Here is a 14,611-nt window from a genome sequence, read left to right as displayed (position 1 = left end):
GGAAATATAAGTCCATTAAACCTCTTTTTCTTCCCAGCCTTGAGTATGTCTTTATCAGCGGCATGAAAACGGGCTAATATAGTAAATTGGTACCAGTAGAGTGAGGCATTGCTGAAAAGATACCTGAGAATGTGGAAGTGACTTTGAAACTGGGTAATAGGCAGAGGTTGGGACAGTTTGGAGGGCTCAGAAGAAGATAAGAAAATGTGGGAAAGTTTGGAACTTCCTAGAGACTTGTTGAATAGCTTTGCCCAAAATGCTGATAGCGATATGGACAATGAAGTCCAAGCTGAGGTGGTCTCAGATCGAGATTAGGAACCTGTTGGGAACTGGAGCAAAGGTGATTCTTGGCATTTTGCCTCTGCCCTAGAGATCTGTGAAACTGAACTTGAAAGAGATGATTTAGGGTATCTGGGAGAAGAAATTTCTAAGCAGCAAAGCATTCAAGAGGTGACTTGGGTGCTGTTAAAGGCATTCAGTTTTATAAGGGAAGCAGATCATAAAAGTTTGGAAAATTTGCAGTCTGATGCAATAGAAAATTTGCAGCCTCAATGCAATAGAAAGGAAAATCCCATTTTCCAAGGAGAAATTCAGGCCAGCTGCAGAAATTTGCATATGTAACAAGAACCTGAACGTTAATCACCAAGACAATGGGGGAAATGTCTCCAGGACATGACAGAGGTCTGCACCACAGCCCCTTCCATCACAGGCCTGGAAGCCTAGGAGGAAAAGATGGTTTCTGGGGCCAGGCCCAGGGTCCCCATTCTGTGTACAGCCTAGGGACTTCGTGCCCTGCATCCAAGCTGCTCCAGCAGTGGCTGAAAGGTGTCAACATAGAACTTGGGCTGTTGCTTCAGGAGGTGTAAACCCCAAGCCTTGGTAATTTGCATGTGGTGCTGAGCCTGCAAGTGCAGAAAAGTCAAAGATTGGGGTTTGGGAACCTTTACCTAGATTTCAAAGAATCTATGAAAACACCTGGATGCCCAGACAGAAGTTTGCTGCAGGGGTGGGACCCTCATGGAGAACCTCTACTAGGTCAGTGCAGAAGTGAAATGTGGGGTCAGGGCCCACATACAGAGTCCCTACTAGGGCACTGCCTAGTGGAGCTGTGAGAAGAGGGTCACTGTCCTCCAGACCCCAGAATGGTAGATCCACAGACAGCTTGCATTGTGTGCCTGGAAAAGTCACAGACACTCAATGCCAGCCCGTGAAAGCAGCTGAGAGGGAGGCTGTACCCTGCAAAGCCACAGGGGCAGAGCTGCTCAAGAACATGGGAACCCCCCTCTTACATTGGCATGACCCAGATGTGAGACATGGAGTCAAAGGAGAGCATTTCAAAGCTTTAAGATTCAACTGCCCTGCTAGATTTTGGACTTGCATGGGGCCACTTCATTCTGACCAATTTCTCCCATTTTGAACAGCTGTATTTACCCAATGCCTGTACCCCTGTTGTATTGAGGAAGTAACTAATTTGCTTTTGATTTTACAAGCTCATAGGTGGAAGGGACTTTCCTTGTCTCAGATGGGGCTTTGGACTGTGGACTTTTGACTTAATGCTGAAATGAGTTAAGACTTTGGGGGATAGATGGGAAGACAAGATTGGTTTTGAAATATGAGAATATGAGATTTGGGAGGGTCCAGGGGTAGAATGATATGGTTTGGCAGTGTCCCCACCAGATGTCATCTTGAATTCCCATGTGTTGTGGGAGGGACCCACTGGGAGGGTTATAAGTTCAGGCTTTTGAATAGTTCACACTTGGATTTAAATCCCTGCTTGACCAGTTACTCATTCTGTGACCTGTGACGTTATCCTCTCAGCCTCAGTTTCCCCATCTATGAAACGAGGTAACAACAATCTTACAGAGCTTTTGAGAGTAGGATATGAAATTATTTATGTAAAACAGTTAACATAAATAATACATAAAGTGTGCTCAAAAATGTGTCCAATTATTATGTGATATATGTTTAGTTACTATATATAATAAATGTTATTGTTGAACTTGATGGAACACATAGAAGTATTATTTTGCAGCAAAAAGATCCTCTTTAATATACAATATATAATTCTTTTGCTGTAAGCTTATTTGAGTTTAAATTTTCCAAAGAAGGAAATGGCTTATTGTAGTGTCATCACTAGGAGTCTTGGAACTTTTCCTGTAAGAGGCATATGATGTGGAGGGGTACCACTAGAGGGCTCTGCAGGGACCCTGAATACCTTTTCCTTGGCTGTAGTGATGGAGAAACAACCCTGAGAAGCCCTGACCTTTTGGAGATCAGAGCCATTCCATTCATTACAGCTGTTCAAGAGGGCAAGTAATAACAAGAATGCCACAAGAGCAACTCCTAGGAGCCACTTCTGCCAGAGAGCTGGGGGGTGCAGGTGGATGTCACCAGAAACAACTGGTAGGTGCTGAGCTAGGAAACCCTATTGCTTGAATTTCCCTCTCTCCTGTACCACTCCACAGAGCTACCCTTGCGGGGACTTGAATGACATAATACAATGAAATTTTAACTTTGAGACAGGAAACCGGATAGTATTGAAGGTTCTGAAATTCTAGGCAAAGACCTAACCAACAATAACAAGAAAACCCACCTTGAATCTCAACTGATCCTTGAGGCTGCGACCCAGACGGATGTTTGGGCATGTGTAACGGAGATGAGCACAAGGCCCTGGGAGTTCTGGGGCTGCGTGAGCCCTGTGTGTCCTACATGCAGGGATGATGGCAGGGCACCTCTGATGATGCACTGTCATGGGATAAATGCCCCTCTGGACTCAGTGGTCACTCAGGGATTGTGCTGGCAAGTGATGCAATAGGTATATATCATAGCTTTTTAACGAGCATCATCGACCAGTAGCTTACAGCTGTGTCTGAGTGACAGCAGTGAAGCCGGTGCCTGCAGAGGCAAATGTCAGACCTGCAGCTGAAGCAAGAACCTGGGAGCTGGGCAGAAAAGGAGCTTTCCTGCTACCCAGGTGAGTTTGGATCTCCAGACTGAGATAGTGGGGTGGGAGCAGAAATCACTTCAAGCATTTGTTTTCTTGTGGCTGTTTTGCTTCTGTGGTGTTTGAACCACCCCCTGCTCCACCCTGCAGAAAAAGAGCTGTCCACGGGGCCAGACAAGATAATGTGCCTCTAGACTCAAGAAGTGAATGCCAGCCTTAGGAAGCTTTGCTTTTTTCCAACTATCCCTGTGAAATAATTCAGGACTTCGCACAGTGAAGAGTCAACTCTCAATCCAAAGTCAAGCACTTCCCTTTTTAAACTTGTGCAACACTGAGGCTTAAGTTCTCAGGGTCTCCCCTCCGCAGGCGCTGGTCCTTTTAAAGGGCTCCTCAGGGAGGTGGTGGACAGAGGCTGCAGTCAGGACCTGGCTGGGAGGAAGAGAGGGATGAGGGCTGCGGGGCTGGGCGTCCCGGGGAGGAGGGCGGAGCAGGTGAGCTGCGGGGTGGGAGCAGGGAGTGCACTTGTACGTGACGTTGGAGTTTGCAGCAACCTCCAAGTAGGAGGCTGTGCGCGCGTGTGTGTGGAGTGGCTGCGTGGCCGGGGAGGATGTGCGCTGCAGGGTGGCCGCCGCAGTGAGCAACGCGGCGACCGGAGCCCGGCGGGCAGCCGGGGAGGCCGGGACTGAGAGGGGCGAACCGCTGGTGCTCCCCGGCGGCGGAGGGCCGCGTCGGCCACGGGCCCGGGAGAGGCGCGCTCCAGCCGGCCCCAGGATGTAGGCGATCGGCGGCAGCGCTCCTGCAGGCGGCCAGCTCATCATGAAGAAGCACTCGGCCCGGGTGGCCCCGCTCAGCGCCTGCAACAGTCCGGTCCTGACCCTCACCAAAGTGGAAGGTAATGCGCGGCCGCCTCGCCCCGGGGGTCCCTGCACCCTAGCCGGGGGATGCTGCCACCCTGAGGGGGAGCTGCCTGACTGCGGGGCGCCGGGGCTGGGGGTGCTGCTCCCCAAGGACGCGGCTCCGCAGTGCAGAGCGCCGCCGTCTGCGTGGGGGGACCTAGCAGCTTCGGGGGCTGCCCTGAGCTCCCCGGCGAGCAGGAGTGAGCTGTTGCGGCGAGCGAGCACCCGGCTCCCCAACCCTCTCCTTCCTGGGCAGCACCCAGCGCATCTGGCAGCAGCTGCACCCTCACCTCCATCCCAGTTTGTCCTGGGGCTCTTGTCTGTTCGGCAGGAGGGGGTCGTCCAGCCGCTCCCAGTGTCCCCTCACCGCACACACACTTGAGTTGCCTGGGTGTGGAGCTCTGTGCCTCACCCCCAGGCCGACCAAAGGTGCTGCCCGTGGCTGGTAGAGGTGGGAGAGGGCTGCAGCGAGCTAAGGACACGTCTCTCCTGCCTGTTCCGAAGCCTTTCCGGCCGCCAGCCAAGTGACTGCCCTGCTCTTTGGGAATGGGCGGGGCGCACAGGTGAGGGAAGAGCCAGCACCAGGCTGTCAACAGGCTCTTTTCCTGGCCCTGGAGAGGGCTCAGATGGGCTGTGAGAGGGCCCCAGCAGGTGTCCTCCTCCTCCCCGTGTTGTCCTTTCTGCCTGGAACTGCTCTCACCCAGGAAATGTGAGCCAGAGGGCAGGGGAAGCAGCAGCCCGCCGAGGAAAGCTTCCTCAGACACAGCGGCTTCTGCCGGCCTAAGGGGCCTGGCTTTCCGATGGAGAAGGGGGCAGAGGGACCAGTCCCAGTTCTTAACTCCTCCTCCCAGGAGGCAGAGGTGGAATGACTAACTCCCTCTCCCAGGAGCAAGCCACCTTGGCCAGGTGAGGCAGGCCGACCATCCCCTAGGTCCCAGGAGCTGCCCTCTAGGCCTTTGCTTGTGCTGAGCTAACAGAGCCCATGAGCATCAAGCGGTGAGTGAGGGGCAGCCATGGGCTGGGACACAGCCTGACTTCTGCTGTTCCCGGGAAGCCTGGACTTCTCTAGGCTTCTGTGGACCCTGCTTCCCACTCATGATTTCTCATTTATTACAATAAATCTCAGAAGCAGCGAGGACAAGACAGAGGCTGGCTTGGTAATTGTATGTTCCAAGCTCAACTATCCACACAGGCCTGCCTGCAGCTGCCGTAGTACTATGACCCCCATCCTACAGAGGGGCACTTTGAGGCCCAGCAAGGTGGGTTCATGTGTCCTAGACCCACAGTTGGTAGGTGGTGAAGCAGGAATGGAATCCTGGGCTGTCTGATCCAAAGCTTATGTATTTTTTCCAGAACATCAGTTTGCACTGAACTGCAACTACTTACCTAGTTCTCATCATTTTCTATCTTTAGGAGGTTGGTTTTTTTTCCTTCTTGTGGCTGTCTTCTTCTCTCCTCCATCCCAACCTCAGGAATGACTTGATATCAGCCATCTAACCCTGAGTTTAGTGCAAGTGCTACCTCTTCCCGGGGTGTGTGTATTTCTAAGCCTTCTCCCAGACATTGCCACATGTATGTGTGGCATACACGTGGCCACATGTATTAGGGAGGGAAGGGTTGGCTATTTATTTCTCTGAGGGAAGCAGGGAGTGAGTGTCTGCTCACGCATAGGGTCCTCATGGGAAGTTGCCCCACTCCTACCTGCTAGTAGGGCAGATCGGTCCCGCTCTCCAGCAGCAGGGGGTCTCCCTGGGACACTCCCAGCCCTCCTTGGGCAGGACAGATTTGAACAGCACTGGAAGTGGGGCAGGACATGGATGGCGGAGCTACCTGAACTGGGTACTGTGGCCTCAGAGGTGCTGCAGGAGGCAGTGAGTGGCATGCGAGGCACAGGTACTTCCCTATGGCCAAGCCTGGAGGTTGCCTTCAGGGAATGAAAATGAGAATTATCTCCTATTAACCACCCCACCCCCCCCAAAAAAGAAACAAACCCTTAGGGCTGCTGCCAAAAGAGTCTCCTGTGCATACTAACACCAGCAACTGCCTCGTCATGGACTTGGCTTTGGAACTAGCATTTCCTCATAAATGCCTGTGGATAATGGAAATGTATAGTGAACTAAGAAATGGTCAGATTGAGGATTGAGACTGGGCTCTTCCCCTTTTCCAGTTGGATTTGTGTAAATCATGAAAACAGCCTCAGTTTCCTCAAATGTAAAAGAGAAGGAACAACCTACTTCAGCAGGCTGTGAGGAAATGCAATAAGGTAGAGGTAGCTGAAAATGCCTAGCAAGCCCCCAGTTGCGTTTTGCACGGGATACCTACAAGTATCCCATAAAAAAGTCTGCCCATCGGGGCCTGATAAAACCTGCCCTTGGTATGCCTGGCTCACATATAGCTTTTTCTCTCTGCCTGGTTTTTTTCCTTGGTGTTTTTCTTCAGTTTGGCTTTTGGTCTATTTTTTGGAAACCATTTGCATCTTATGTGCCGGTTTTGGAAGTGTTGAATCATTTTGTTTTAACTTGAATGCACAGGGCAAGGTGGTCCCCATGCTGTGGGTGTTTCTGTATGGATGGCAGACAGGCTACAGGCAGGGAATGCAGCCAGCGAGGAATATTTATTAGCTCGCAGAGTGTGTCATCTAAGGGGAGGCAAGAAGGCACCAGCATGTGGTACATATAAAACCAAAATAGAAAAGGCAAAGCTTGGTTAAACTCAAACACAGGAAGATGGGCAAGATGACTTCATTTACTCAACAAACACTTCATCCAACCCTACTCTGTGTCCTGTGACAATGTAGCAAGGCCCTGGAAATGCAAAAAGGAACAATTCTAGCTTCATTCTCTTCACGACATTTTAGTCTAGAGGGGAAGAGACATGCAGATAGATAGATAAATTATCAAATACAAAGTAGTAAGTTCTGATATTGAACTAAAAGCAAGGTGTCACAGGGACACTGAGAGTTGAGCAATCTGAGGGGGCGTTCCTGAGGAGGAGGCCTTCATGAGGAGGAGGGTTTCTACAGAGGAAGCCTTTCTGAGGGGGCCTTTCTGAGGGGGAGACCTTTCTGAGAAGGAGGACTTTCTAAGAAGAGGCCTTTCTGAGGAGAAGATATTCCTGAGGAGAGGAGGTTTTCTGAGGAGGGCTTCTAAGGAGAAGGCCTTCCTGGGGTGGCCTCCTCAGAAAGGTCTCTGAGGAAGAGGCCATTCTAAGAAATAGGCCTTTTTGAGGAGGAGGCCATCTAAGAAGTGAGCCTTCCTGAGGAAGAGGCCTTTCTGAGGAGATATTGCTGAGGAACAGGCCTTTCTAAGAAGGAGCCATTCTAAGGAGGGGGGGCCTTCCTGAGGAGGAAGCCTTCTGAGGCATCACAACTGAGGCTGGGGGGATATGAGAAAGCTTGTTGGTACAGAGGGGAGGAGAGGCAGTTTCAGGCAGAGAGAACATGGATACTTGGGCTCAGCCCAGAAGCATGAGGAGAGTGGGGCTGGGCCTCAGATAGGGGTTAAGGCTTGAAAAGTATGTTCTGGCGACATTGATGGCATCTGTCATGTCTAAAAACATACCTTGTTTTCACAGATCCTTTGCTTGGCTTTCCTTTCAGAAGCGGAGCATTGATCAGTAGCACATCTCTAATAGACTAGTGTTTACTAGGATCATCTCTACTCACAATCAGCTCATTCATGTTCATTGAAATTTCATTCAATAGGAATTAATCATTGAGAACAGTACAGTGAATTCCCCCAAGAGGCCTGCAGCAAGTAGTGCTGTGGAAAGGGTGAGGGCTTTGGAATTAGATGGACTGGGTCTACCCAGCTCTCACACTAGGTAAGTGATTTCTGGCTAATGAATAAAGCTCTCCAGGAATCAGTTCCATCCTAGGAAAAGAAGGGTGATGGTATGTTGCTCTTAATACTCAAATAATAGTTTTTGCTAATGAATGTCTACTATATTGCAGGTGCTATGCTAGGAGAGATTGTTCCATTATCTCTATTTTTTCCCTAAGCAAGGCTAAGTATTGTTATCCAGCTTTATAGATAAGGAAACTGAGGCTCAGAAAAATCATTCACAGAAGGTCCTGTAATTAGAAAACAGGGATCCCAGGCTTCAAATCTGCATCTACCTGGCTACAAATGTTGCAAAACCTTTGCACAACTCCTTTTCATTTGAGTAGGAAAGAGAATTATATCAGCTCATGGCACTTTGTAGATGTTCAGTAAATGCTCCCTAAAGCTCCCATTGTATGTAATTCCAGCAGTTTGGGAAGGCCCAGGCAGGTGGATCACGAGGTCAAGAGAGCAAGACCATCCTAGCCAACATGGTGAAACCCTGTCACTACTAAAAATACAAAAATTAGCTGGATGTGGTGGTGCACACCTGCAGTCCCAGCTACTTGGGAGGCTGAGGCAGGAGAATCACTTGAACGGGGAGGCGGAAGTTGCAGTGAGCCGAGATCATGCCACTGCATTCCAGCCTGGTGACATAGAGAGACTCCATCTCAAAAAAAAAAAAAACCTCCCACTGTAATATAACTAATATAACTCAGTGGTTGGGACCCCCATGGGGGCTCACGGGCCCCATAGCTGTGTGTCATATTCTTAGTGCCTCTGCTTTGGGAGTGTTGGGTGGTTTCAGCTGCCCCCAGAGTAGGTCTGACTACCTTATTCCTATTGACAGGATAAGATGGTCATCCTGGAATGCTCAATTAATAGTATATGAAGACCCAGGATGCTGGCCCAGTCCAAGAAGATTCTTGAGAAGTATACTGCCAAAGAGTTTCCCTCAACCCAAAATATTTCCCTGGTTGGCTAGCCCTAGATCTGAAACTCCAGTGGCAAAAGTCATTCATATCGTGATCAAATATTTTACCTAATATATCCAAGAGAATGAACCAGATGTTTGTAAGGACTCTAGGAGGAGTGAAACATAATCTTTGATCCAATAGAGCTTCCAAACGAGTGAGGAATGTCAGAAAGGCACACCAATAAAGAATGCACACTGAAATGTAATGTGTTTGATTCTGTGGAAGAAGTATAAAGCAAATGCTGCATTTCAGCTGAGGGCGAACTCAGTTCTGGCTGGGATGCAGATGGCCCCTATACAGCACTCTTGCTTGCCATCATTACCCCCTTCTTTGCAAAAATGACCTAATCTGACAGGATACTCTTTCCTGCTGAGCCTGGATGTGGCCTCAGAATTCATCTTGTCACCACACTCCAGGTGACGGTTAAACATTTATTGGAACTGCTTTTGCTGGGAGCACAGTCAGGATGGCATGGTAGAGGAGGTTGCCTCTGCCCTGGGCTGTCAGAGGTGGGAGGGGAGAATACAGCATTTCCTGACAGAGGGAGCCACAGACAAAGGCACAGAGCCAGGAGAGGGTGGCGCTGGGAGACCAGCAGGCAGTCCACTGGGCCAGAGCGTAGTGATCAGAAGAAGCAGGAGGAGGGGAGGTTAAGCTAGACCATGGGCAGACGCTGAGGCATCCTGAACGCTGGACTCGGAAGAGAAGATTGAAACAGGGGGAGCCAGAGAAGAGAAGAAAACACCATCTGAGACTGAGAAAAGAGACACGGTCATGGGCAGTAGTGGTGTTCAAACTGGGTTATGAAATCTCTTCCATCAGTTGCAATAAGTATTTCTTATTAAAGGAATTAGAATAGAATAAAAACTGCCACTGTCTGTCAAATGTAATAAGAGTCAGAGTGGATCCAAGATGCTTTCATTTCAGGGGCGTGTGTGTGTGCTCATGTGTACATGCTCGCATGTGCGTGTCATATTGAAGGTATAGCGAAAAATTTTTAAAACCCTGCTGGAAAGTGTCCAGTGGCAACAAGGAGACATGTTGGGGAGTGACAGCAGCAGTCCACCCATGAGTTCATGGTAATAACCGCAGTAGTAACATTTGCTTCCTCCTCACCATGAGCCCTTAACCTGGGTTGCCGGATTCAGTCCTCACGACATGCCTCTGCAGTGGCTCCTAACGTAATTCCCACTGTGCAGTGAGGAATAGGATTGCAGGGTAATCAGGTAACTCACTCTTTGAGACAACTGCCACATGGTATGCCCACATCCTAACCACTGTACCATCTGATGGCAAGGACGAGGACAGGATAGAGGAGGAATCAACAGGCCGTGGTGAGAGTGTGAAGTAGGAAGGCTGAAAAGAGCCATGAAATACGGCTTTGAAGATTATGCCTGAACAATTCTGGGAATAGAGATGCCATTAGCAGTAACAGTGAAGATAGGAGGGGAAACACATCTGGGAGGGAGAAATGGGGGAGTCACATTTAGAAAAGTTGAGTTTGAGGCCAATGCCTGCAAACACAGATATGTAGCAGGCAGGGAGGTGGCAGAAAGAGGCGGTGAAGCCTGAGGAACCAATCAGGTGATATGGAAATAAATGGGCAAAGACAGAATCCTGGTGACCGTGAACATTTAGGAGATAAGGGAGTCGGGAGAGAAGTTTGACCGTCCAGACCAGAGGACTCAGATAGTACTGTGGCATGGAGACCACCGGAAGAAAATTGAGAAGAAAGAGAGAGTGATGTGTCAGATCCAGCCAAGAGAGGGTGATTTTGTGGAAACAGTTTTAAGTGGGTGCTGGTCTGCAAGCCAGATTGCAAGGGTGGGCGGGGGCATTACTTGGTTGAAGTGTTTGACAGTGAGGGAGGTTTGAGAAGCTATGCTGTCTTAAGAGGGAGGGAGATAACTTTTGAGAGAGCCAGGCTGATTCCAGGGCAGGTCTGAGGTTGCCCGGAGAGAAAGATAATTGATGCAAAAATTAATGCACCAGTGGCCTAGAGGAGGCAGCATACCAGGGGAGGAAGCACAAGACAGAGAAAGGGAATGATCGTCTTTGAAAAGGAGCAGAGAAAGCTTAATGGGCAAAGACACAGAGAATCATGAAGACGCAGAGAGGGGAAGCTAAGGGAGCCGTGCTGGTGACTTTGATCTTCTTTGTAATGTAGGAAGTGTCATTGTTTGCCGCAAATGATGGATGGGGCTTAAAGACTTGAAGAGGTGGGAAAGGGTTCAGAACAGCCCTATTGGGACAGCCAAGAAGAGATTTAATTCTTAAAAGCCTTTTTGGCGCATAATACATTTCCATTGGTTAAGACATCGTGTAGCTCAGGAGAAGGGACTGGAGGGAAGAACACTGGATGAGGTGTGGGGACATTCAAGTGTCATTTTCTGCTCCTCCATTAGCTAATTAATATATTGGACATGCCACCTGGCCTTTTGCAGCCTGGGCTTCTCCTGCTACAAAGAAAGAGGATTATAATAGATCTTCCATTGTCTCTTTCAGCAGGAACATTCTAAGAGTCTATTAAGTTGCTTACTCGTTAACAGAGATTGGTTTATCTGATTAAAACCCTTCATTAGCTATAGTCAGAGAGCAGAGCTTTGAGGAATTGAGACCAGGAACAATAAGGAATCGAGCATGTGCATGTATGTGAGCATATGTGTGCATGCAAACAGGTGCTCTTTCTGAGAGTAGATTTTAGCATTTGAGCAGGGGATGGAAAGACTAGCTACACGAGTACAACTTGCTCCACGAGACGGAACCCCAGATGATGAGATGGCATAAAAAGAGGTACAGAAGGATGCCAAAGAGAGGCTGTGCAACTTCCAAGCTTTGCCTGGGGCTGGTCCCAGTCTCCGTGTTTCTGTGTTAAAGCCTCGATGCCCAGGAATGAGCTGAGACATGTCACCCATTGTTGGTTCAGAATGTCTATCCTTGGGTAGGAGATTAAGCCTGAGAGGTCATGTTTAATACCTTAAGACCAACCCCACCTTGGTCCTTGACCAAGCAAGTTTAGTCCTGCCTTGTTGATGTACAATGACTCTGCTGAGAACTGGAGGTATGTTTGAGAGAACGGTGTTTTAATTTTGCTCTGTTCTGCTCATTTTCATCTAACACTTCATCCACCAAAACCCACACCTCTTCTGACTAGAGGATCAGAGATGCCCCCATCCCCCCATAGCTGTCCAGCACTGCCATGGTGAGTCTTGTGGGCCGGCAACTCCACAGGAGAAGGCTCCAGCATGCCCCTCTTCCTCAAGAGCCCTCAGGCTGTAGCAGTGGGCAGTGTCTTTGCCTGGAGGTACTGTCCTATCTATAACCTGCCCTCCTATAAAACTGTGGTTCATCCTTTGCGTTCCAACAGCCAAATTTCAGTACACATAGAAGCCAAAGAATCTGGAGATGCTAACAATCGATGAGGAAAAACACCAGCAAAGAGGAGTATGCATATTTGTCTGGGTTTTGTGTGCAGGTCATTAGCAGCACCAAAACATCACCAGGTTTACCAACTGTGAGTACCGGCTGTGTCTATGGAGGCATCATGTGCCCAGGCCACAGAAAATGGTGAAATTCCAGGAGACTGCACAGGCCATAACTAGCAGTGCATATAGATTAAAACTGATGCCCTCAAGTTCAGATGTTTTCAGACCAAGTATTAAAACACAGTGCTCTGCTTCCTCCCAAGGGGAGGCATTGACTCTTCCCCCAAGGCACAAACAGTATTATTTAAGGCTTACCCATACCCTGTCAGTTTCTCAAGAGTCATGATTCACCTTAAGCTGAGTACATTCCAGGACTGTCTTAAATCCACCGCATGAAGTTATTCAGCCCTTTGAGAGTTATTCAGGGACCTCTAAGGAAATGGAAGTGAGGTAGAAATGCCGATTTAGATATCTGATTACTGAGACGGTGATGATGGGTGGGAAAACTGAGCTGGATCAAGACCTGACTCTTACCAGCTCTCAGACTGCTTCAGAGTAGATCAGACGCATCTCAAAGAAGCCTCCACCACTCCATTCCATCCCCAAAAAGCAACTTTTGTTCACCTCCTAATTCTTTATCCTAATAAGAAGAATAATTTCCCAGTGCAAAACACTAGTTTTGTTTTTAAACACAACTTCACAACTGCCATGTTTTCTCCCAACTCTACACACTGCCTCCAGAAATAACTTTACAACAAAGATTCAAGCAATTCACATGAGGCAAACAAATATAAGATAGCATATAATATTTCTAATCCAATAAAGTTATTTCTTCTCCTAATAGGTTATCAAAATAAATACTCTGCCATCTGTAGCATGTCATACACATTCTGCAGAGTGGTGGCTCTTAGTCCAGCTTTACACCTTCTCAAGCACAGTACACTCTCTACTGTAACCCCCTTGTATTAGCTAGCGCTGCCATAACAACATATCATAGACTGGATAGCTTTTAAAAAGGGCATTTTTTTACTCACAATGCTGGAGGCTGGAAATCTGAAATCAAGGGGCTGGCAAATTTAATTTCTGGGGAGGGCTCTCTTCTTGGTTTGCAGACGGCTGCCTTCTGTGTCCCCACATGACCTCTTCTCTTGATGTGTGTATGGAGAGAGAGAGATAGAAAACAAACTCTCTGGTGGCTCTTCTTCTAAGGACACTAATCCTACCAGATTAGAATTCCATCCTTATGACCTCATTTAACCTTTTTTGGTTTTTTGTTTGTTTGTTTTTGGAAACAGGGTCTTACTCCTATGCCCAGGCTAGCGTGCAGTGGCATAATCACTTGTCATTGCAGCCTTGACTTTCTGGGCTCAGGCAATCCTCCCACCTCAGCCTCCCAAGCAGCTGGGACGATAGGCAAGCACCACCATGCGCAGCTAATTTTTTGTATTTTTTTTTTTTTTTGTAGAGATGGAGTTTTGCCGTGTTGCCAATAGTGGTCTTGAACTCCTGGGCTCCAGCGATCCACCCATCTCAGCCTCCCAAACCTCTGGGATTACACGCATGAGCCACTGCACCCAGACTCTTTAATTTTAACTACTTTCTTAGAGGCCCTGTCTCCAAACACAACCACACTGGATGTTAGGGCTTCAGCACATGAATTTGGGAAGAACACAATCACTCAGTCCATAACGCCCTCTTTCCAGAACAGCAAATCCTAGTGCAGAGTCCCATACATACTCAGTCTCTTCCATGTTATAAATGTGTTTCTGTCCTCTGCAAACCTGAAGTCCCTCTTTAGTGACACGCAGTTCTGAATGAGGTGTTCAGCACCATGACCTTGGTCAGCTTTCAAAGGGGACAACGAGAGGAATGAGAACATTCTCGATTCTCGTTGATGCTCTGGAGTCAAACAGAACCAAGGTAAAACTGTGCCTTAGCCTCTCACTGATTTGTACCCTTGGGATATTAACTCTCAGAACCTCAGCTGTCCAATATGCAAAAGGGAAATAATCTTACTGATCTCCACCATCGTGATGGGTATAAAAAGATATATAACATCTATTGGCAGAGATTGCGGTGTATGTATCGGGTGTCTAACCACCACTTGCCCCTTTAATTCTCTATTCTCTTTCCTTTTCCTTTACCTATGGTCAACATCTAACTTCAATTATCCATAGATTCTGTTCTTTCCCTGGAACCTGTGCTAGTCAGGAACATGACTGGGGCTTCGGCCCCATGTGAATGGTGGCAGTGTTTTCTGACCCAAAATCCAGGAATCCATATGGATGATCTGGCAAGGGCAAGTGGGTTGGGACATGTGAAGTGCGAATTGCTTTGGGATGTTCAGGGCACGTAGTTGGCCTTATATGTGTGAAAGCCTTTTCTGCAAGTCTCCTCCCCTTTCCTCTACATCACTGCCTAAAAATAATGTCACACATAAATTCACTGAGCAAGTATTTAATGAGTAGAAAAGACAAACAAAGACTGAAATGGATTGTTTGGAAGATAAGTTACACTTGCAAATGGCCATAAACAAAAGCTTTCTTCT

At 48.1% G+C, this 14,611-nt stretch overlaps 1 protein-coding gene across 3 annotated transcripts in view; it reads left to right on the top strand.

The window, feature by feature from the left end:
• Positions 1–14,611, top strand: part of SLC35F3 (solute carrier family 35 member F3) — a 408,926-nt gene that overhangs the window by 297,556 nt on the left and 96,759 nt on the right. Inside the window, exon 1 of one of the 3 annotated variants that reach the window (XM_005539757.5) lies at positions 3,481–3,836. The exons of the other annotated variants lie outside the window; for them this stretch is intronic. Coding sequence (XP_005539814.2) covers positions 3,761–3,836 — 76 coding nt within the window. The 5' untranslated portion in view covers positions 3,481–3,760. Of the gene's footprint in view, positions 1–3,480; positions 3,837–14,611 lie in introns of those variants that run through there. 3 annotated transcript variants of the gene reach the window in all.

Source organism: Macaca fascicularis, chromosome 1 (assembly GCF_037993035.2).
Source record: "Macaca fascicularis isolate 582-1 chromosome 1, T2T-MFA8v1.1".
Taxonomy (NCBI): domain Eukaryota; kingdom Metazoa; phylum Chordata; class Mammalia; order Primates; family Cercopithecidae; genus Macaca; species Macaca fascicularis.
Note: the sequence above shows the minus strand (reverse complement) of the source record. Positions and strands in the feature narration are given on the sequence as shown.